The sequence below is a fragment of the Chrysemys picta genome, chromosome 11 (genome assembly GCF_011386835.1).
Source record: "Chrysemys picta bellii isolate R12L10 chromosome 11, ASM1138683v2, whole genome shotgun sequence".
NCBI classification, from domain to species: domain Eukaryota; kingdom Metazoa; phylum Chordata; order Testudines; family Emydidae; genus Chrysemys; species Chrysemys picta.
The window spans coordinates 2,947,465-2,970,198 of record NC_088801.1 but is presented as its reverse complement, the minus strand read 5'-3'; the positions used below and the strand labels follow the sequence as shown (position 1 = coordinate 2,970,198).

Sequence of the window (22,734 nt, the reverse complement as noted above, 5' to 3'; positions counted from 1 at the left end):
TGGGGCACCTGGCATTGGCCACTGTCACAGACAGGACACTGGGCTAGAGAGACCCTTGCTCTGACCCCGTCTGGCCGCTCTCAGGTGTATGTCCCTCTCTGCCCTGCTGCTCCACACGAGCCCCGCCATGCACAGCGCCTCTGTGTGTATCTAACGCCGATGAAGGGCGCTGGACTCAAGTGCTGAAGTCTCCCCCCGTTTATCCACAAGCCAGGATCCCAGCCCCCCGGCCCCGGGACAGGGAGCCACTTGCGGACTTCCCGATGCTGCTGCGTCCCTGAGCTCAGCGCTGGCGGGGCGGGGGGCGGGGGGAGAGGTACAAAGCTCGGCCCCCTCCCAGCCTGGGGCACTTCCTCCTCGGCTCCTCCGGCCGGCCAGGCGTGCCGGGCTGCTTTCCCCGGGGAGCTCCGCGGCGCCGGGCCGGGGCCCTCCCTCCTTTCCCCGGATCGGGACCCTCGCACCCCAGCCCACATGGCGCCCCCGGAGCAAGGTGAGCGCCCCCCCCCCCCCGTCCGTTCTCTCTGCCGGACAGCTCCGCCCCCCCCATCCCCGCTGGGGCCCCTGGGGCTGGACGGGAGACGGCCCCGGGTGGGAGGGTAGCCCGGGGTCCCCTTTTCCCCCGACTCTCCGCGCTCCAGGCTGGACGCTGCGCTCCTCGGCTGCTCCCCGTCTCCCCACAGCCGGGACTCCTGCAGCCCATCCCCTCGGGGCCAGGGCAGGGGCCTTCCCTATAGTCTGGCCCCGGACTCCCACCCATGGGCCGTGCTCGGGAAGAGGCTCTCTGCCTCCCCTGGCACCGGCTAGGAGCCCCAAGGCAGCCCGGAGACGTGGTGTCCAGGGGCAGGGGGCTCAGGGACCAGCCCTGGGTGAAGCGCGATGGGACGTGGGGGTGAATGGAAGCCCCCCAAAAGCAGCCTTTGCGGGCATGACCAGCGGGCTGCCAACCGGCCCGGGGGCCCCGGTGCCCTGGTCTCAGTTCCCTTCGATCCCTCCTCCCCGCTCGGTGGCAGCTGCAGAGATAGGGACGCAGACAGTGCGGGCAGCGCATGCCACCGACTTCTCTCTTCAGTTTCCCTTCGGAGGGAAACACCAGTGATGTTCCTTCCCCCCCCCCCCCAGCAGCTGTTTGCACCCATCCCCTCCCTAGCTCTTCACCTCAGCCTCTCCAGCTGCCCCCAGGCCCTGCTTCCTACCCCCTCGCCTCCTTTGGCCTCTGTGAACTGGGGGGCTGGACCGAACCCCGCTGAAGTCTGTGCCAGTCTTTCCAGGATCCAGCAACTCCCCACCCAGAACTAGTACGAAACCCGAAGGAAATCAAACCAGCCCCGCTGCTGGCGGCTCTAACATGCCATTTGCTGCCCACCGCTCTGATCCGTCCCTTCCCCACTCCCACTGCTCCCAGATTCATAGACTCTAGGGCTGGAAGGGACCTCGAGAGGTCATCGAGTCCAGTCCCCTGCCCTCATGGCAGGACCAAATAGTGTCTAGACCATCCCTGATAGACATTTATCTAACCTACTCTTAAATATCTCCAGAGATGGAGATTCCACAACCTCCCTAGGCAATTTATTCCAGTGTTTAACCACCCTGACAGTTAGGAACTTTTTCCTAATGTCCAACCTAGACCTCCCTTGCTGCAGTTTAAACCCATTGCTTCTTGTTCTATCCTTAGAGGCTAAGGTGAACAAGTTTTCTCCCTCCTCCTTATGACACCCTTTTAGATACCTGAAAACTGCTATCATGTCCCCTCTCAGTCTTCTCTTTTCCAAACTAAACAAACCCAGTTCTTTCAGCCTTCCTTCATAGGTCATGTTCTCAAGACCTTTAATCATTCTTGTTGCTCTTCTCTGGACCCTCTCCAATTTCTCCACATCTTTCCTGAAATGCGGTGCCCAGATGCTGTCCTGGTATCCCCAAAGTGCTGGGTGGCACTTTATAGCTGTCGTGGAGTATCGGGGGACCCTGGGCCCTGCATCCCCGGCTTCCTGCGATTCACCATGACTCTCAGCCAGCCAGTAAAGCAGAAGGTTTATTTGGATGACAGGAATACAGTCCAAGACAGGTCTTGCAGGCACAGACAACAGGGCCCCCCTCAGTTAGGTCCATCTGGGGGTCCCAGGCATCCCAGCCCCCCTTGGGAGGTCAGAGCAATCTCTGCCTCCCAGCTCCCAAGACTCTGCCTTCAGCGACCCCTCCCACAGCCTTTGTTCAGTTTCCCGGGCCAAGGTATCACCTGGCCTTCAACCCCTTCCTGGGTTCTCATGTTACACGCTCAGGTATGCGCCCTCGGGCAGACTCCCATTCTGCAATGCAGACTATCCCAGCCACACTCCCCTGTCAGCATTCACAGACCACAGTAAGAACAGTCCCAGTTCGTCACAATAGCTCATTGGGGGCTGCCAGATAACCACCACTGCCCGGCAAGAAGCCCAGTCCGATGGTGGGGAGAAGGGGATCCCACTCCCATGGGAATGCAACGGGGGAATGCAGAACCTTGGAAAGAAAATTCTACTGAGCCCCTCTGTATATGTGTAAGGGCAGCCAAATCACGTAATAGTTCTAGCCCCCATTCCCCATCTCTAAAATGGGAGTAATGGTCCTTCCTTTGTCCTATCTCTTACTGCGAGCTCTTCAGCTGGGACTGTCTCTTGCCATGTGCATGTACAGCGCCTAGCACAGTGGGCCTGCAAGCCTGGCTGGGGCCTTTTAATGATCTGGGACTATAAACAATAACAATTCCCCAAGTCCTACGCGGCGCGGATGGGCCCTTCCTCTGGGATTAATGGATTCGGTCCTTTTAAAGCCGGTTTTAACAAACTCCGTGTAGCCCCGAGAATCTCTCTGCTCCTTTAAAGAGAAACCCAGAGCCAGGCAGCTCCTCTCCCTTCCGCATTGTTGGGGTCCCCATAGGGCTGCTAGTCAGAGGGTGGGAGAAGGGGTAGCTGGGTGGGGAGGGGGGCAAGAGGGAGGAATAGACAGGAGGAACCGGGGGCGGGTTCTCAGCCCTATTAGTTCCCTGCCAGCCCCAGGGATAGGTAACTCTAACGGGGAGTAACCCTGCTCCAAACCAGGCACACACACTGTAACGGGGACTAACTCTAGCCTTATGGCTTGTTCCTCGGAGGTTCCCTGTAGGAGCCCCCCCGATGCAAGTCCCCAGTTCCCTCTGGCGCAGAGAGAGGCCCCAACCCCTGCTGTACCCCCGCGTTGATGCTAGTGGGCCCCACATGAGCCGACACCAGAGTGAGTCAGCCACAGTAGCTCTACCTGTTTGGAACCTGCCACCCTGGCACCAGCCTTCTGCGGCTGGAGATCAGGAAACGGTTATTGGTTACCACGGTGACTGAATAGCGGTGTACTGATTTTTCCTTGCCCTGGCACCCCCGGGAAGCTGCTGGGAGTTGAGGTACAAGACACAGGTAGGGGGACCCAGCGGTGCCCGCAGCCATATGCACGTTACCCCCAGTGCATTTGCATCCCATTGGCGGGGGCGCCATGGGGGGGGCAGGGCTGCTCAGAGTGGGGGGTGAAAGGAGCAGTTTGCCCCTGACTCCCTATTTGAGAAGGACCCCAAAGCGAGTGGCGTTGTGATCCAGCATGCGAGGTCACATTATGCCCCCCCCCCCCCCCCCCGGTCACTGTGACCCCGTGCACCAGGTCGCAAGGCCCGGCGCAGGGAGCGGGGCCCAGCCCCACAGCAGAGGAGCCGAGCCGCAGCTGCGGGGTGAGTGCAGTTGTGCATATCAGGTGAGAGATTTCTGGGGGCACCCTCTAATATTTCAGGGTGGGAGCGGGGCAGGGGCAGGTTATGCCTTCCCACGAGGATGCTAGAGCGAAATGTACACGTTTGTTGATTCTCCTTTGCTTTGGCTTCCCCAGGCAGCGGGAGGTCCCAGCGGCGGAATCAGAAGGGCCAGAGCTACCGCACAATGGGAGCCCCAGAATCGCAGCCGCGCCAGGATCAGACGTACCTGGATGAGAAGATCGCCATCCCGGATGTGGGAGGGGTAGGTCCCACCAGTGTCTCGGCAGGGAGGCCTGATCTCCCCACTGCCACAAGCAGAGCAGGCACTTGTAGTGGAGAGGCAGGATAGGCCAGTCCATTGGGCACCAGGCTGGTCGTCAGGACACCTGGGTTCTATTTTATTGTGGGCCAGTCACAGCCCCCCTCCCAACCCCTTTGTGCCTCAGTTTCCCCTTCTGTACACAGGGGATCATGCCGTTGGCTTTCCTTGCTGCAGTGTTTTGAGATCTCTGGCGGGACAGCTCCCTGTGGAACTGCTGAGCTCTGTAACAGTGAGCTAGACCCGCCCTGGTCACTAATAATAATCATCTGCACTTCGTCAATAGCGTTTTTTACCGCTCAAAGCTGGGTGGCGAGTGGCATTATCCTCACTTTACAGGTGGGGAAACTGAGGCATGGTGCTCTGCAGCGACCGGCCCAAGGTCATCCAGCAAGTGAAAAGCAGGACTAGACCCCAGGTCTCCTGCTGCCTGCATTGGCGCATTCCCCACTAGAACACACTGCCTCCCCTCGCTGGCTTTTCCTCGGTCCCTCTGCTGGTCCCCACTGACATCCACGGACCCCAAAGCTCCTCTGCAGTGCGGGGTTCCGGGCACAGGGGATCTCAGGGCAGCATATTGGCCTGTGATTCCCGTCTGAGCCGAGCCCGCAGTGCTGTTCTCCAACACCAGAAAGGCGAAATGGAAGATGTTTCACTCTGGTCCTTCCAAGCCGGATGCTGGTGAGAACAGCCCAGCGCAGTGTTTTCGCTGACACACCCATGAGAGGCTGCGCTGTGATGGTGGCCTGCCGTGCCGAGAACTGGGGCAGGGCCGGCTCTCGTTTGGGGGGTTAAAAGGAAGGGATTTCTTGACATTACAAATTCCGGCCTCGTGTCTCGACTGCGTTTCCTGGGAGCCTGGCGTGGGTTGGGACATCACACGCCGTGCAGAAGTGAAACCCGCTTAGCTCGGGGCCGGGGGGAAGTGAGTCTTGTTCAGACTGTTTAGTGCTGTTATCTTACCGCCCCTTGAACTCAAATGTCCGGAGGGTAGCTGGGAGAAAGGCTGTCGGGGTGAAAGATTTAACAGCCCAACCTTTCAGGTAAGGCCTCCCGGTGCATATCTCTGGGTTTCCAGAGAACTTCCCATCAAACCGCAGGGAAGACAAGAGCTGACATGCCTGGGATTGTCTGTGCTTAAAAAAATAAGCAGAAAAAAAACATTGTAAAAAATCCCTTCGAGCCGTTTTCATCCATCATAAATGGGCCTGTCCCAGTGTTAGCCCTTTGCCCATCACCTTGACAAACCCCAGCCGGGGACTGGAGCTGGGCTCAGGTGCAGCACGTGGATGGGGACGGAGATCCTGATCTCAACCCCTGCAAAGCAAACGGGGGTTGGGTGCTGGGTTTGCTGGCTTGGCCCCTCTCTGGGGGGAGCTCATGGGGCAGGGCCTGGAGGCCAGGGTGGTGGTGGGTGCCCCAGAGTTCTCCCCAGGTCCCGGCACTGCACCCATCACCAGGTGCTGCTGTCCTGGGTGACGTGAGCTGAGGGAGGAGGGTCCTAGCGGCTAAATTTCCAAATCCCAGGGGGAATTAACCAGCCTCCTCACGGGAGCCGCCATTCTTCTTTCTGGGTGGGTACAACCCCACCCCCACTTCGCCCCGAGGCCTTGCCCCCGCTCTGCCCCCTCCCCACAGTCCCACCCTCACTACATCACTTCCCGCCCCTGCTCCACCCCCTCCCCCACGGCCCCACCCTCACTGCACCTCTTCCTGCCCCTGCTCCACCCCCTCCGCATAGCATACCCCGCCCTCACTGCATCTCTTCCTGCCCCCGCTCCGCCCCTTTCCTCCCCTGCTCCGCCCTCTTCCCCAAGGCCCCACCCTCACTCCATCTCTTCCTGCCTCTGCTCCACCCCCTCCCCACGGCCCCACCCTCACTGCACCTCTTCCTGCCCCCACTCCACCCCCTCCCCCACGGCCCACCCTCACTGCATCTCTTCCTGCCCCTGCTCCACCCCCTCCCCCACGGCCCCGTCCCCACTCCACCCCTTCCCCCAGGCGGGGGTATGTGTCCAGGGGGCCGATCTCCCCTTGGTGCCAGGAATTGGGCCTGCCTTTGCCCTAGACCCTAGTGCTGATGGCCTGGACACGGCCAGGCTGGTCCAATCCCCACCCTCTGGTCGGGGCTGGAGATCCTCCGGCCTGCACCATTTCGTAAATCAGAGAAAGTGAGAGACACGAGAGCAGAGAGATGCTGACCTCAGCCAGGGTTAAGAAAGAGGAACTGGCAGATGGGGTGAGGGGGCCGCCCCTTCCCGCACGAGAAGGGATGGGAGGAACTCATGGGTCAGGGAAAAGCAAGCGGGGGTGGATGTGAAACATGGGGGCCACGCACAGGCCTCTGTGATGTAGTTAGCTCGACCTAACCCCCCTTGCGGGCACAGCTCGGGCAATGGAGGAATTCGTCCGTCAGCCGCGCTGCTGCTTCTGGAGGGGGAGGATTTGCCACAGCAACGGACAAAGCCGCCTCTGACACCGTATGAAGGGTCTGTGCCCCGGCAGCCGAGCGGCTGTAACACGGACCTCCTCACGGACACCACCGAGCGGCAGTGGGGCTCGAACCCCCGAGCGCCAGTCCCAAAAGCAGAAGGCCCTGCCAGCCGAGTTAGATTTGCGGCTACACTGATGGGCGTACGATGGTGCATTGGGAATAGACACCGGGCGTGGGACAGGCCAGCTCCAGCCGTGGGCTCGACGGGGACCGCTCTGGGGCTGATTCCCTCGGCCAAAGCCCCGGGTGGGGTGGGGGATGTGGCAGGATGCTGCCTTCAGGTGTCACTCAACATGCCTGTGTAGCCCATAACTCCACGCCTGCCCCTCCCCAGCCGCGCCACCCCAGCCTGGTCGCAGAGATCTGTTAAAGTGCCCGGCGCCCAGCGTGGCACAAGCCGGCTCATTCCACCCCTGCCACATAGCGGGATTGATCCTGCCGGAGGCTTCGGAGCCGCACGTCCCCCACGCTGAGCGGCCGGGAACCCAGCACAGGGGGCTCAGATGGTTGTTTCTCCTCTGCCCTAACCGCCGGTGCAACGTTCCCTTCACAGCCCGGCTTCAGCTTCCGGAAGCTGTGGGCTTTCACCGGCCCCGGATTCCTCATGAGCATTGCCTTTCTGGACCCGGGGAACATCGAGTCGGACCTGCAGTGCGGGGCCGTCGCTGGGTTCAAGGTGAGCGGGGGGGGGGGGAGCCGAGGGCGCGTTCGCCGGCGCCACCTGTGCCCACTAAAGCCAGGATGGGGCCCGATAGATGGTGCATGACCTGGAGCAGCACAGGGTGGGGTGCGTGCCACTCAAACCGCCCCGGGGGAGATTCTCCAGCCAGTCACAACAGTCCCTTTGGCCACTTCACCCCATTGCTACTAGCTGGGTCCTTCTCGCCCTCTCTAAACCCACACTGAGGATGAATAACACTTAGAACTTAGGTGGCGCTGGCCATCATCCATCCATCTGTCCAGCCCATCCATCCCACCGTCACTTAGACTGTCAGCGCTTTGGGACAGGTCTGTACAGCGCCTTGCACTACGGGGCCATGATCCCAGGGCTGGGGTTTTCAGGCTCTACCATATATCAGAGGGGTAGCCGTGTTAGTCTGAATCTGTAAAAAGCAACAGAGGGTCCTGTGGCACCTTTGAGACTAACAGAAGTATTGGGAGCATAAGCTTTCGTGGGTAAGAACCTCACTTCTTCAGATGCAAGTAATGGAAATCTCCAGAGGCAGGTATAAATCAGTGTGGAGATAACGAGGTTAGTTCAATCAGGGAGGGTGAGGTGCTCTGCTAGCAGTTGAGGTGTGAACACCAAGGGAGGAGAAACTGCTTCTGTAGTTGGCTAGCCATTCACAGTCTTTGTTTAATCCTGATCTGATGGTGTCAAATTTGCAAATGAACTGGAGCTCAGCAGTTTCTCTTTGGAGTCTGGTCCTGAAGTTTTTTTGCTGTAAGATGGCTACCTTTACATCTGCTATTGTGTGGCCAGGGAGGTTGAAGTGTTCTCCTACAGGTTTTTGTGTATTGCCATTCCTGATATCTGACTTGTGTCCATTTATCCTCTTGCGTAGTGACTGTCCAGTTTGGCCAATGTACATAGCAGAGGGGCATTGCTGGCATATGATGGCATATATAACATTGGTGGACGTGCAGGTGAATGAGCCGGTGATGTTGTAGCTGATCTGGTTAGGTCCAGTGATGGTGTTGCTGGTGTAGATATGTGGACAGAGTTGGCATCGAGGTTTGTTGCATGGGTTGGTTCCTGAGTTAGAGTTGTTATGGTGCGGTGCGTGGTTGCTGGTGAGAATATGCTTAAGGTTGTCAGGTTGTCTGTGGGCGAGGACTGGCCTGCCTCCCAAGGTCTGTGAAAGTGAGGGATCATTGTCCAGGATGGGTTGTAGATCACTGATGATGCGTTGGAGAGGTTTAAGCTGGGGACTGTCCCCAATACTTCTGTTAGTCTCAAAGATGCCACAGGACCCTCTGTTGCTTTTTACAGGCTCTACCATAATAACCCCCCAGCAAGCACTGATCATTAAGGTAACGAGCTAGCAGGGGTATGCAGCACAACCAGCCACCCCACGCAACTGAGGCCCCGGCCCCAGCCCCCCGTCTCCGCTCACGCTGGCTCTGGTGTGGATTGCTTGGGGTCTGGCTCTACTGTGGTTGGTTCAAACTCCTGTCTGGGGTATGGAGGGGACATTCCCAGACCCCTAGGCCAGGGGTTTTCAATCTTTTTCTTTCTGAGGCCAACATGCTATAAAAACCCCATAGCCCACCTGTGCCCCAATAATTGGTCTTCTGCATATACAAGGCAGGGCCGGCGTTAGGGGGTCCAAGCAGGGCAGTTACCTGGGGCCCCACGCTACAGGGGTCCCCACCAAGCTACATTGCTCAGGCTTCGGCTTCAGCCCCATGCCCTGGGCCCCCAGCCGAGTCTAATGCCGGCCCTGTTTGCAGGCCCCCCAGAAACCTGCTCGAGGCCCCCAGGGGGCCCCGGACCGCTGGTTTAGAACCCCTGCGCTAGGCTACCCCTCGCCGACCCCGAGCCATTCAGCCTGCCCCAGTGAAGTCAATGGGAGTTTTACCACTGACTCCCCTGGGGACAGGACCAGGGCTGGTGTGTTTAGGTGACTCAGCCGGCGCTTTGCTGGGTCTGTAGCGTCTGTCTCCTGCTAGCTCCATGGGCTGGGCGGGGCTGGCTCCTGGAGCCCCTGCTCAGGGCTCTGGACGTGCCCGGTCTGCCCCCCAACAGCCTGTCCCGTCATTGCTCTAGTTGCTGTGGGTGCTGCTCTGGGCCACCATCCTGGGGCTGCTGTGCCAGCGGCTGGCGATCAGGCTGGGTGTTGTCACGGGACTGGACCTGGGCGAGGTCTGCTACCAGTACTACCCAAAGGTGAGTGGCGAGCCGCCGTGCGGGCACCCCGGGTCGCAGCTTGATCCTCACCTTGCCGGGGCGGATCTAGGGGAGCTTTGGCCCCTGGGGTCCGGAGAGCAGCGAGCACGGGCTGGGCTGCGGGTGGCGCCCACGGGCTGCTCACGTTGGCACGGGCACGTTGGCTGGCGAGACAGGAGTTCCACGGCCGTTTGGCTGGATTCCTCCGGCCTCGGTCACCTGCCCCACAGCTCCGATTCGTGCCCTGCTTTGCAGCATCAAATGCCTGCTTTGGGGTTTTGAACCCTTGGGTAGATTTGGGGTCACTGGAAAGTGGGGGCAGGGAGGGGCTGGCGGTACTGGACAGAACCAGCTACAGTGCAGGACGGTGCTTTACAAACGCACACACACAGTGCGGGCTCTGGTGATGCCCCTCGGCCCGACCCGCAGCCCTCTGCTAGCCCAGTTCTGCTCCCCCGCCCCCCACAGCTCTGCGATGCCCCTCGGGCCCGACCCACAGCCCATTCAGTGAACGTGGGGATCATTCCCTGGAGACTTATACAAACTTTAAGGTCACACTGAGCCCATAAGACACGTGGCTAGAGAGACTCCTAATTAACCTTGGCAAACGGCCCTGGGACGCTGAGACGCAGAGCGAGGCCGCGCCAGGTTCTTCCTGAGGGGAGGGCTGAGCAGAGAGGGGGGTTAGCGTCCAGTGCAGTATATGGTTACCTCGCTACGCTCCCGTGTAGCTCAAATGAACGGCAGGAGCGGACAAGCCCTTTAGGAAGCGGGAGGCTGTTCCCCCGTCAGAGCTCTCTGCAATCGGGGGTGAGGAATCCAACCGTATATTATACCCCAGAGGAGAGGGGCTTTATCATGAGGTCGCACTTTAATGATCCCCAACCCCCCAGAAAATCAGACTTGACCCACCCCTCCGACTATCCCTACTTGTAGCAAAGGAGCCGGCAGCTGCAGGAGAACTGTGGGCTTGTGGTTAGAGCGGCAGACTTGCAATCAGGACTCCTGGGTTCTGTTCACAGCTCTGTGCAGGGGTCTAGTAGGGGAGACTGGGACTGGGGACATCTGGGTCTATTGTCAGCTCGGAGGGGGCACTGTGTTGTTAGAACTGGGAGGCAGGACTCCTGGGTTCTATTCCCAGCTCTGTGCATGGCACTGGGCATGTCTCTATGCCTCAGTTTCCCAATCTATAACATGGGTCACATGGGTGTTGTGAGGCTTGATAAAATGCTCTGAGGTCCCTGGCAATGCGAGGCCGCCAGCCAGTTCCTGACCGTGGCGCTGGCCCTGTTGCTGCAGGTACCGCGCGTGCTGCTCTGGTTCATGATCGAGATCGCCATCATTGGTTCCGACATGCAGGAGGTGATCGGGACGGCCATCGCTTTCAGCCTCCTCTCGGCCGGACGGTAACGAGCCCCCGTGCTGCAGCCACAACGCCTGTGCGCTAGGGGAGCCGGGCCTAGAACCCGGGACCTTCAGCCCCCAGTCTGCCAGCTGAACTAAGAGAGCGCTCCCTGAGCTTGCAGCAGTAGCGAGCCCCTTATCCTGTCTGTGGGTGACATCCCAGGTTCAAAGCAAGCCAGCGTGTTACGCGATCCCTCTAGCATGCCGGATCCTCGCGTTAGCGGCGCTCATTCCTAACCCCAGCGACCGAATGCCGGACTAGCTGGTTTGAAGCCAGGCAGGATTAGCTGGAGATCTCAGAGCTGGGCTCTGCCTGTTTTCCTCGTGACACCAGCTCTAGGCTCAGGCAGTCCTGGGCCTTCTCCTGACACTTCCTGTGGGTTTAGAAGCGGGACCCAGAGACAGATTGTAGTCGCTGTCAAACCAGGCTGCATTCAAGCCAGACCCCTCCAAAGCTGTGTAGCCCTGTTACCAAAGTCCCGAGCCGGCTGGGCTCCATCGCTGGCAATGTTTGAAGCAGGATGGGATGTGCGTCTAACGATCCACTCTAGCTCCACCAGGAGTGAATTCAGGAAAGTCCTGTGGCCTCCAGGAGGTCAGACTAGGGGTCACAACGCCCCTTCTGGCCTGAGGCCCTACGAATCCAGAGTCCCTCTGCAGCCTGCTCTTAGAGCCAGAGCTCCAGGGCTTGGCTGCACCCCAGCGCGTCGCGTTCCCTGAAGGCTTGTGCGCCGGAGACAGTGTCGCTCAGCTGAGCCTTTCACAAGCAGAGACGACCCCTCCCCTCGCTTTCCTCTAGCAAGGGGGCTGCCTGTCCAGCACAAGACAGCGTCAGGAATGAGCCTCCCCTGGCTTCGTCATGGCAGTAACCCCTGTGATTTCCCCCCGCAGCATCCCCCTGTGGGGCGGAGTCCTCATCACCATCATCGACACCCTCTTCTTCCTCTTCCTGGATAAATACGGTAAGTTCTGTGGGGGGACCACAGGTCTGCATCACACAGGCTAGGATGGATCATGCTGCAAGGGGAACTGACGGGCTGGAGGGAGGTTACTAGAGGCCAGTCTTGGCACCAATCTGATTTTAATTAATGACCTTGCCCAAAAAGTGGGACTGGGCTAATCAAATCTGCGGATGACACGGAGTCGGGATGGCCAGGATCAGGTGGAAGTGACAGAGGCAGAAAAAGACCTAGGTGTATTGGCCAATCACAGGACGACTGTGAGCTGCCAACGTGACGCGGCCGTGAAAAAGGCTCGTGCGGTCGTAGGATGTATCAGGCGAGGTATTTCCAGGACACAGGGAAGTGTTAGTACCATTACACCAGGCACTGGTGAGACTCTGCTGGAATACCCGGTGCAGTTCTGGGCTCCTGGGTTTCAGAAGGATGAATTCAAACTGGAACAGGTGCAGAGCAGGGCTGTTAGGGTGATCGGAGGAATGGAAAACCTGCTTTCTGAGAGGAGACTCAAAGAGCTCGGCTGTTTAGCCTAACCAAACGCAGGCTGAGGGGAGAGCTGATCGCTCTCTAGAAATACATCAGAGGGATAAACACCAGGGAGGGAGAGGAATTATTTAAGTTAAGTGCCAATGTGGACAAAGAACACGTGGATATAAACTGGCCATCAACAAGCTTTGGCTTGAAATTGGAGGAAGGTTTGTTCCAAGTTCTGGAACAGCCTCCCAAGGGGAGCAGGGGGGGCAAATACCCAAACTGGCTTCAAGACTGAGCGCGATAAGTGTAGGGAGGGGCTGGTATGGTGAGACTGCCGACAAGGGCATGTAGCCGATCTTCGACTGCTACCAGCAGATATCCCCAATGGCGTGTGATGGGACACTGGATGGGAGCCCTGAGGCACTACAGAGAATTATTTCTCAGGGCTGCTGGGTCTTGCCCACACGCTCAGGGTCTAACCAATCACCAGATTTGGGGGCGGGAAGGAATTCCCCCCCCCCCCCGGGTCAGATTGGCAGAGACCCTGGGGGGGGGGTGTTCGCCTTCCTCTGCAGCGTGGGGCGCGGGTCACTTGCTGGTTTGAACTAGAGCCAAGGGTGAATTCTGTCACTTGAAGTCTTTGGACCAGGCTCTGAGGACTCGGTGACTCCGCCAGAGCTCGGGGTCTGTTCCAGGGGTGGGTGGGCGAGGTTCGGTGGCCTGCGAGGTGCAGGTCAGAGAAGATGATCACGATGGTCCCTTCCAGCCTTTGACTCTCCGAGTCTGTGAGATTGTCCCCAAGCCAAACGTGCCGCCTGGTCCCAGGGGCTGGCTCTGAGCTACCCGTCTGAGCACGGCTGCAGCGTGGTGCTCCCATGTTCTCCATTTCCCCTCCAGGTCTCCGGAAGCTGGAAGCCTTTTTCGGTCTCCTGATCACTATCATGGCAGTGACCTTTGGCTATGAGGTAAAGAGACATTCCCTGGCTGCCTTGCCCAGCCCTTGCGTGTGAGCAGGGGAGGAACGGCCCAGAGTTCACACCACAGAACTACCTCGGGCCGCGATCACAGGCTGAGACTCCACAGAGGTCCCCAGTGACCGAGGGAGAACAGGAATATCCGACTGGGTCACTGAGTCCAGTCCCCTCCCATCCGCTAGTCCCGCTCACAGATCTCTCGAGCTCCCTCTTAAACCCGGTTAGGTTCCTTGCACTTGTGCTCAGCGAGCGGGCAGGGGTGGGGATCCGAGCTGCCCGCGCTGTGGAGGGGCCACTTACAGACCCGTCTGGCCAAAGGGAAATCTCAGTGCACTGGGCACGGCTGGAGCCAGGAGGGACGGCGCTGCTGCTCTGGGAGGCGTTCGGGGGGAGAGCAGACAGGCGCGTCTTTCCCCTCGCCCGGGCAGCCCTTGTGCCACCTCCAGAGGCCTGCTGTCAGCACAGCAGCTCCCAGCCCCGCAGTGTGGGAGTTAGGTCAGCTGCAAACCCTTCCTTGTTTGTCCCACAAGCTAAGCAGGGGGATGCCGGATCAGTATTGCATGGCAGACTCCCCTCCAGGGAGAACCAAGTGGCAGCAGATGCTTTCCCTGGGAGGTGCTGCCTTGCAACTGCTTGCGATCGTTAGAGACCGTGGGCTTCGGGGTGTCGGCCCCGCGTCCTGGCTGGGGCGTGTCTTTGCCCCCCATGGATTGGGGTGGGGATTCATGTGGCCGTGTGCTGGACGGAGCTGCCGTGACCTCGGCCGGTCTGGTGGGGACTCCTGTGTCAAGGAGCTGGGGAGGGGGACTGCTCGCTCACTGCCGCTTTGCCTGGCAGGCCAGCGTTAGCACTGCCGACAAGGGCAGAGTGGGCCGTGGAGCCAGAGCCATGCTTCTCCTCACTCGCTCTCCCCTCCTCTGTCCCCAGTACGTGGTGGTACGGCCTGCCCAGACGGAGGTGCTGAAGGGCATATTCTTCCCCTACTGCCGCGGCTGCGGGCGGGAGGAGCTGCTGCAGGCCGTGGGCATCGTGGGCGCCATCATCATGCCGCACAACATCTACCTCCACTCCTCCCTGGTCAAGGTGAGGGCTCGGGGTGGGCGCCCGACCCTGCCGTGGGCACCAATCAGCTGCCTTACCTCTTCATCCTGGGGGGCACTTCTGTAACCTACAGGGGGCCCGGTGTGCTCATGATGGAGTCACAAAAACAACAAGGAGTCCGGGGGCATCTTAAAGACTAACAGATATTTCGGCTTAAGCTTTTGTGGGTAAAAAACCTCACTTCTTTAGATGCATGGAGTGAAAGTTACAGACCCAGGCATGTGGAGTCAGCCGTCAGCGGCATTAGGAGGCCCTGGGTGCAATACCTTGACCTGCCAGCGGGGGCGCTGTTGCACTCCCTGCCCCTGCTCCAGCTGGGGTGGGGATGCTACCGACCGGAGAGCGAAGCCAGGGGGTGGATACTCAGTATGTGGGAGCGTGGGTGGGACCGAGCGCAGCACCCTGGGAACAGGAAACAGATGCTTGGCTCCTCCACCCATCTGGGTGGGGCATCAAGCCCCAGGCTGCACCCCACCCCCTGCCCCATGATAGCCCCTTGAACCATCTGAGTATCCCATCCCCGCCACGGGCTCCCCAGAGAGCCAGTAGCCCTGTCCCCCCATGCCCTGCCCTAGCCAGCTGCGTGACGGTGCCCCCCGCTGTGTGCCCCCACCCAGACCCGCGAAGTGACGCGCTCCCAGAGGCAGGAGGTGAGCGAGGCCAACAAGTACTTCCTGATCGAGTCCTGCATCGCCCTCTTCGTCTCCTTCCTCATCAACCTCTTCGTCATGGCCGTCTTCGGCCAGGCCTTCTACCACCGCACCAACCAGGACGTGGTGAGTACCCGCCACCAGGGGGCAGGAGCGGGCCTTCTCCCCTGCACCAGGCCCCGCGTCCCACCACCCTCTCTGATGAGCCGCCGGCGTGCCTGCACTTCCCAGCAGCTCCAGTGAGGGGCAGCACCTGGGCCGTACACCCCCACCCCCGGCAGCGCGAGAGGCTGTGTGATCATCCTCAGCTGAGTTTAAATCTTATTGCCCCACCAGAGCCCCTAGCGACTACCAGCACCAGCTCCCTTGGGGACTAGAACTCCCGACCTTCCGCGCTACAAAGCCAGGCCTCTACCGCCAGGAGCCAGCTCCCCCGATCTCCGGCCACATCTGACTCATGGCGGGCACTAGAGGGCAGCACACCCACCCAGCAGCGATTGGGGCCACCAGCCCCCGGGATCTGATAGGCTCTTGCAGGCGGGGCCGGTCCCCCGTCGCACGCTCGGCCCCGGGCAGCGTTAAGGGCAGGGATGCGGGGAGGCGTGGTCAACTGATTGCTCAGTCCGCTATAGGGCCGGCCTGCTCCTGCCCCCTGCCAGTGCCCTCCTGCCCCCACCCCCGTGAGGTCATTTGCCAGGCAGCCTCCTGACGGCTGGGCCCCGCGCCCCCTGTGTTTCAGTACAACGTTTGCGCCAACAGCAGCGTCAGCCAGTATGCCCCCATCTTCCCCAGGAACAACGAGACGGTCTCCGTGGACATCTACCAAGGGGTGAGTCGGGGGCACAGACACCCCCCTGCCCTCCCCCCCTGGGAGCTGGGGCTGGGCTGCCGGGATGGGGACACGTGGGGCTCAGCGGCTCAGCCCCATGGGAGAGGGGGAGGGTTTGCCCATCCTGGTCTCCCAGGGCAGGCTCTTTTTCTGCACCGGCCTCAGCCTTCAGGTGCCCACAATCCTCTCCCGGGTCCCTGATGGAGCCATCGGGGTCCCTTCTATTTCCCCCGCCCATCGCTGCCATCGCTGAGAGCCGGACTGAGCCCCGACCTCCCAGCCTGGCGTGGGAGAGCCCGGGAGCAGATCCTGGCCCCACCCCACAAGGGAGGGCTTGGGGTCCCTCCTTGGGCCCTGCTGACACAGGCTCTGCTCTGTCCCCCTTCAGGGCGTCATTCTGGGCTGTTACTTTGGCTCCGTTGCTCTCTATATCTGGGCCATCGGGATTCTGGCAGCGGGGCAGAGTTCCACCATGACCGGGACCTACGCTGGGCAGTTTGTCATGGAGGTGAGAGACGGGGGCGGGGCTGGGTTGGTACCGGCTGGGGGCGGAGCCAGCGCTTCCCCGGAGGCCCTTATTGCTGCAAAGAGAAACTTCCAGCTATGATCCTGCTGCCTGCCTGAGTCTGCAGAGAGCCTGCTTCCAACCACGTCACTGAGCCGGGTGTGAACTGCCCCATTCTCCCCAGTGGGGCGTTGACTCTGGAGCCTAATGACACCAACAGCCGCACCATTTAACTATTTCACTGCTGATCCTCTTACCAGAACGCTGGGAGTTTGGGGTCATGGGTGGAGCTAGAGTAAATGCCCCCATGCCTGCCCGCTCTCTGTCCCCTAAAGGAAGCAGATTGGAAGTGCTTACTGGAAGTGGGGTCTGTCTCTCTCCCCCTAATCTCGGCATTTATACCACACTCCTCGGCTTGGTGCCTGGGCGCCTGGGACGGCTCCACAGGGGAAAAACCACAGGGGGGTTATTGGGAGTTCGCTCCATTTCTCCTCAGCCCCTTCCCCAGGACAAGCAGATGCAAGTGTCTGTAGGCTGGCGGGAATGCTAAGGCGCAAAGGCAGGGTGAAAGGAAGACCCTGATCTCTTGCAATTCCCAGGAACTTTCTGCAAATTCCAGTCTGCAGAACTCAGGTCACCTCCCTAAAACTCCCACTGCGCTTTCACTTCGAGACATCAACCCGTCACCTCCCTTCTTCAAACCTGTCGGGCTGACTTGTTGCACGCTGCTGCTGCGCTCCACCCCAGAGGCAGCTGCATTTCAGCAGCCACTCAAGCAGTCTCTGTGTCTGGAGCTTGTCGCTAGGTTGTAATCTTTGCACAAGGGGAGCTGAACCTACCTGAAACTCATTGACTAATGTACTGCCTAGCGGCACGGGGACATCTAGGGCTGGCTGGGGGGACTGCACAGACCTAACCCAAGCAAAGGTTTGCGTGTCCAGCCCCGCACACAGCTCTTTCTCCCTGTCCTAGCAGCTCAGAGAACCAGCCTTCCTGGCTCTATAGACACATCGGCTGGCACATCCGCTGCACTGGGCCAGTGGGGGTTGGTGTCGGGGCATCAGGGACCCGGTCCAGCGCTTTTCCCAATAATGGAAACATTTAACAGCCGAGTTCGGTTTGTTTTTCCTAAAACTTGTGAACGACTCGGACGCTCTGAGGGAGGAGGAGACGAAGTGTCAGAGCCGGGGAGACGACAGAACCACGTGAATAACGGCCCCTCGTGTACAGCTCAGATGGTGCCCTTCAATCCCGCAGCCCCTCCCCGCTAGCCCAGCCGTGGGCTCCCCCCACCCCAACTCTGCCAGTGCCTCATAATCCCAATCCACAGCCCCCTGGGCTCCCCCCACTAACTCTGCCGGTGCCCCTCACTCCCGACCCGCAGCTCCTTCTGCATTTCATAGTGTTTCCTCCCCCCCTTGTTGGGCCAGGCCTTGCTGTCCCCGAGCAAGACCCTTGCTCACGTTGGCCGTCCCATCCCCAGGCTACGAGGGGATGCTCTGAAACACGGGGCGGCTCACGTGTTCGCTAACCCAGTGTGGACGTGGCCGGCGAGACTGGGTCAAAGCGGGGGGTGGTGTCTATTCAGCACAGGACGTTCCAGGGATGGATGACCCGACCCTGCAGGGCGTGTCCTCCGCTCCCATTGCAGACTCTCGGGAATTAATCGTGCCCGGGGGCGGGGGGGGGGGCGCTGTATGGATGGTGGGTTCTGAGCACTGGAGTGAGTGCTGGGAGGGTGACCTGAGGGTGGTGGTGGGCGATCGGGTAGCGGGGGCTGAACTGAGGTGGTGGCGGCGATGGGGGCTGACCTGGGGGGGCTGAATTGAGGGGGGTTGGGTGGGGAGAGAACTGATGGGGGACAGGATTAATGGCTGGGCAGGAGACGGGCAGAGGTGGGAGTCAGAGCTCCTGCAGCCGGGACCAAAAATCGCTGTTTCCAGCACAGGCAGGAGATTGTCCCACGCCCACGCCCTGGGGCGGGGGGCGGAGTCCAAACATCAAGACCCTGCCCGGAAAAATGCAGTAGAATCGCTCTGAAAAATGTTGTGAGTTTTGGAGCCAATCTCCTGTTTTTTGATCTCTGGACGTTGCCAGTCCAGCCATTGCGGGGGCAGATCCGGCTCCAGGGGCCTCTCCCCCCAGTGACCCTGCAGCGTCAGGCCCCCGGCATCGTTCACTGACGGGGCGTCCCCCCCTTTGTCCCTCCCCAGGGGTTCCTGCAGCTGCGCTGGTCCCGCTTTGCCCGCGTGCTCTTCACCCGCTCCTTCGCCATCCTCCCCACCGTCTTCATCGCCGCCTTCAAGGACGTCAGCCACCTGACGGGGATGAACGACTTGCTCAACGTCCTGCAGAGCATCCTGGTGAGAGCCGGGCCTGGACCTTGGGTGCAGCTGATTCGGGGCAAGGGGGGGCCCAGACGTGGTAGTGGGGGGTGGGGACAGGTACCTGAGAGCAGGGTCCCCTCCCCTCTCACCCTGCCCCTCTGCCTTGCAGCTCCCCTTCGCCGTCCTCCCAGTTCTCACTTTCACCAGCATGCGGCCGCTCATGCAGGAGTTCACCAATGGCGTGTGAGTACCTGCCCGGGCCTGGGGGTCCCACCTCTCCGCCGGGCCGACGGCTGGGGGCGCAGGCAGCCTCCCCAGGGCGCCCGGCGTCCAGATCCCCCCAAATGCTGAAATTAACAAGCAGCAGAACCCCGGAACTTTGGGGTTTGTCAGGACCTGGGGGCGGGGCATCCTTCAGCCAATCGCGTGGCTGGGTTGGGGGGAGGGTCACGGTAGGTGCAGGTGGGCAGGCCGTGCTTGCCATGTGCTCGCCGGGCCCCCTTGGGCCTGGGCCTGCAAGAGCCGGGCTGGCAGCACAGGGCACGGGAGCTACGCCCTGGCGCACGGCCCCACACGGGCGGGCTCAGCCGTGCGTCAGCCCCTCCCGCACTAGTGCACCCCCCTGCACGGGACAGGCAGGGGGGAGCGGGGCCAGCCCATGCAGAGTCAGAGAGGCTGGACCCCGACCAGGCAGCTGTCGGGAGGGGGCCAGGCCGGGCTCACGGGGGCTCTGGTCTCCACAGTGTCGGGAAGGTGCTGATGATCCTCATCACCGGGCTGATCTGTGCCATTAACCTCTACTTCGTGGTGATCTACATCCCTACGCTGGGCAGCATCGCCTACTACATCCCCCTGGCCTTCGTGCTGGCCGGCTACGTGGCCTTCACCGCCTACCTGGTAGGGCGGCTGGGGGCGGGCCTGTGCTCTAGGGCTGGGGGATCCCGTCCTGGGCTGGGAGGGAGTACTTGGTGGTGGGGGGGATTGTGAGCACTTCGGGGGGCTCAGGACCTGGGAGTTCTCTGCCAAGCCGTGCACCTCATGTCCCTCCCCAGCGACCCCCCAGTGCCTGACTCCAAAGGGGACCCCCTACTGGTCAGATAGGGGAACAACGGGGGGACCCCTCACAGCGCAGCTCCAGTGATCAGAGCAAGATTGGGCAGCCCCTGCCCGCACCCACTGGTTTTCAGGGGCACCTGCTGCCTGCAGAGCTGGGACAAGGGCTGGTCAGAGACGGGCAGACCCTAGCCTGGGGCGAATCAGAACCCGCTGCCACATTATCCAGCCCCCAGGTCCCAGTCAGTGGTGGGCTTGGGACCAGGCTCTGGTCGGTCTCTGGAGCGTGGCTCAGGTCAGGGGCTCTGATCCCACCGCGCAGGCTGGACTCTGGGGCAGAGAGCGAGTGGGGGTCACTAGGTCATCTCCCCCCTTTGCTCCAACACCCCCACCCCAGCGCTCTGTCCCAGTCAGCACCTCAGCTGGTTTCCCTCTCGCCCCCCGCAGATCTGGATGTGCTGTATTGCACACGGCGCCGACTTCCTGGCCTGCGGACGCCACAGCCAGTTCTCCTATGGGCTCCCCTCCACTGACCCCCCAGGCGGGGCAGGGCCCCGATGACGCGTCGTGCCCTGCCCGCTGGGCACTCGCGCCACAGGACTGGGCTGCCTCTGGGTTTGTCGCCATCCCAGGAGGGAAGGAAGCCATCGCCACGCAGTCACCGCTACTGGCAGGGCCGGGATTCAGGGCTGGGCCCCCCACTCCCGCCATGGACTGACGGACATGCAGCATCCCAGGGCATCTCCCCTTCTCAGCAAGCGCAGGGCGTGGGGGGACAGCACTGAGCAATCAGCACCTGTGATCTCTCTCTCTCTCTCTCTCTCTCTCTCTCTCTCTCTCACACACACACACACACACACACACACACACACACACACACACACACACACACACACACACACACACACACACACACACACACACCCCTACCTCTCTTGCTGGTGCTCCCCAATCCTGACCCACAGCCCCTGCTATTCTAGTCCTGGTCCCCCCAGAGTGCTGCCGGTGCCCCTCAGTCCCGACCTGCAGCTCTTGTTTAAGGTCCAGATCCTACATGTGAAATAATGACTCTAAGTTCACACTGATTGTGGAGGTAACTGAGCCCCCGGGGGATCCCACTGTGAGTAGCCCTTGCTGGCCGGGGTTGGGGAAATGGGCTGGGAGGGGCTGGAGCTGTGACTGGAGTAAAAGCTGCAGTATCCCGGAAGGAGATTCATGGAGAAGGAGTTCAAGTTGCAGACCCTGCCGGCCAGGCACCTCCCCGGGAAAGTGCCGCTCTGTGAATAAACTTGATTTCAAGAGTTCCCTACAGGAGGGTCTGGTCATTGGCTGGTGCCCCCGGAGGGAGCAGAAATGAGCCACCCCTGGAGCCGAGCTGGCTCCACCGGCCAGCCTGGGCCTTGGTCTGAGCCTCCCTGCAAGAGTCCATTGTCACCCTTCAGTGGCGGCCAAAGGTCATTGCCCAGAATAGGAACATTTTCCGCGTGCCCATCACTTCCTATCCCAAAGCATGTCCCAGGGCATCCTGGGATGCAGCCACCTCTGGGGTGGAGGACAACAGGCATAGTGTAGCAATGCTAACCAGCAGCAGAGGGGACTTTGGCAAATGCCCTGGGTTGACTGGCCAGGCAGAACAGACAGGGGCATCAGGGTCTTGCCCCCGACAGGTCCCCTCCCTGAAGAGTGCATGGAGCTCAGTGGATCTGCTTGCAATGGAGGAAGGCTGGGTCGGGGCTGCAGGGCTGTGAATCTAGGAATTTCATCCCTGCTGTTTGGCGCCCGGGGCCACCCCCTCCAGCTGGACTCCCAGGCCCAAAGGAACCCAGCCCTCTTCTCGCTGAACTCCTGGGTTACAGTGGCCTCCTAGGGACTGCACGGTTTTGTTTAAATTGCATTTGTTCCTGGTTTTGCTGTTTCGTGCCGCATGAAGGGGCCCTGAAAGGGTTAAAAAAGAGAGCGGGGTGAGGGGATCTGCTCGGTTTTTCCCTTAGAAATACCAGGAGCATCACGTCTGGTTTTGCAGGACGGCTTGGAGCAGCGTAGTGCGCCTGACAGCGGGCTGTGGAATCTTTACCAAAGACCACCTTTGTCCCAAGTGTGTGTCAGGCATTGGAGTTAACCAGGGTTCACCGTGGTGAACAAACCTCACCTGGCTAAAAAAATCCCCTTTCCATGGCTCCACTCTCCTGCTCTTGTGACGTCAGACAGTCGCCCGCTCCCTGCTCAGACACGGGATGGGCAACACTTGAGCATCTCCTGTTACAAGCCATTGCCTGACCCAGAGCTGGCTCCAGTCCCAAACCTGCCAGCCCCCTTCAGAGACCCAAACAAGGGCCCAACCCCCACCTGCTTTCAGCCCCCGTCTCTTCAGATCGCTGAGTTCGTGGAGCTCTGTAATGCAGCCGTAGCCTGAGTCCGGAGCGAAACCAACAAGAGACTTTCCATTGCGGGGAGTAAGCCTGGCACGTGGGAGCACCGTTCTCCTCCTACAGCTGCGCCCATCCCGGGAGCACGCAGGGGTCTCACCCAGAGCAACTCTGAGGGTCCCTCAAGGGCGGCAACAGAGGGGTTAACCAAACCATCGGCCCCAAGGGCTTAGTCGACCGGTGACTCTGCCTGATCAGGGAGCTCCATGGGCAACAGGGCAGGAACCCTAGAGTTCGGTCTCCTTTGGAGCAGATCAAGAGGTGAGGCCCAAGGGGACTACAGCTCCCAGCATGCATTGCAGTCAGGTGTGTCCTGTGGAGGGGCGGGCTCTGAGTGGGGAGTCCAGACCTGTGGATTTGTCTCCCTGAGGGTACCCCAGGAAGCAGCAGCTCTCCAGGCTGGCTGTGGAAGGGGAGCGGGGTGGGCTGGGAGGTCCCACCCAGGGTGAGCAGATGCCCAGGGTCTCTGGGATAGTCCAGGGGCTGCTGTGCCCTTAGAATTACAGAATCAGCTGCAGACGCCAGGGGGCACCACCTGTCCCGGGGTGCGTGATGGCAGCAGGTGCAATGGCTAAGCCAGCTCC

General features: G+C 60.6%; 1 protein-coding gene across 2 annotated transcripts; it reads left to right on the top strand.

Moving 5' to 3' along the window:
* The first annotated feature begins 320 nt into the window (after positions 1 to 320).
* Positions 321 to 21,033, top strand: SLC11A1 (solute carrier family 11 member 1). 2 transcript variants are annotated; one of them, XM_005279725.5, is made up of 15 exons: positions 321 to 490; positions 3,880 to 4,007; positions 7,112 to 7,234; positions 9,329 to 9,448; positions 10,748 to 10,854; positions 11,744 to 11,814; positions 13,183 to 13,250; positions 14,187 to 14,342; positions 14,978 to 15,136; positions 15,750 to 15,839; positions 16,228 to 16,347; positions 18,558 to 18,707; positions 18,841 to 18,914; positions 19,415 to 19,568; positions 20,172 to 21,033. In XM_005279725.5, the coding sequence occupies exons 1-15, from the start codon at positions 472 to 474 to the stop codon at positions 20,283 to 20,285; spliced, it is 1,653 nt and encodes a 550-aa protein (XP_005279782.2). In that variant the 5' UTR covers positions 321 to 471; the 3' UTR covers positions 20,286 to 21,033. The 2 variants fall into 2 exon arrangements, with proteins under 2 accessions (XP_005279782.2, XP_042698953.2); XM_042843019.2 differs by lacking the exon at positions 16,228 to 16,347 and having other exon boundaries at positions 340 to 490.
* Positions 21,034 to 22,734: the final 1,701 nt, after the last annotated feature.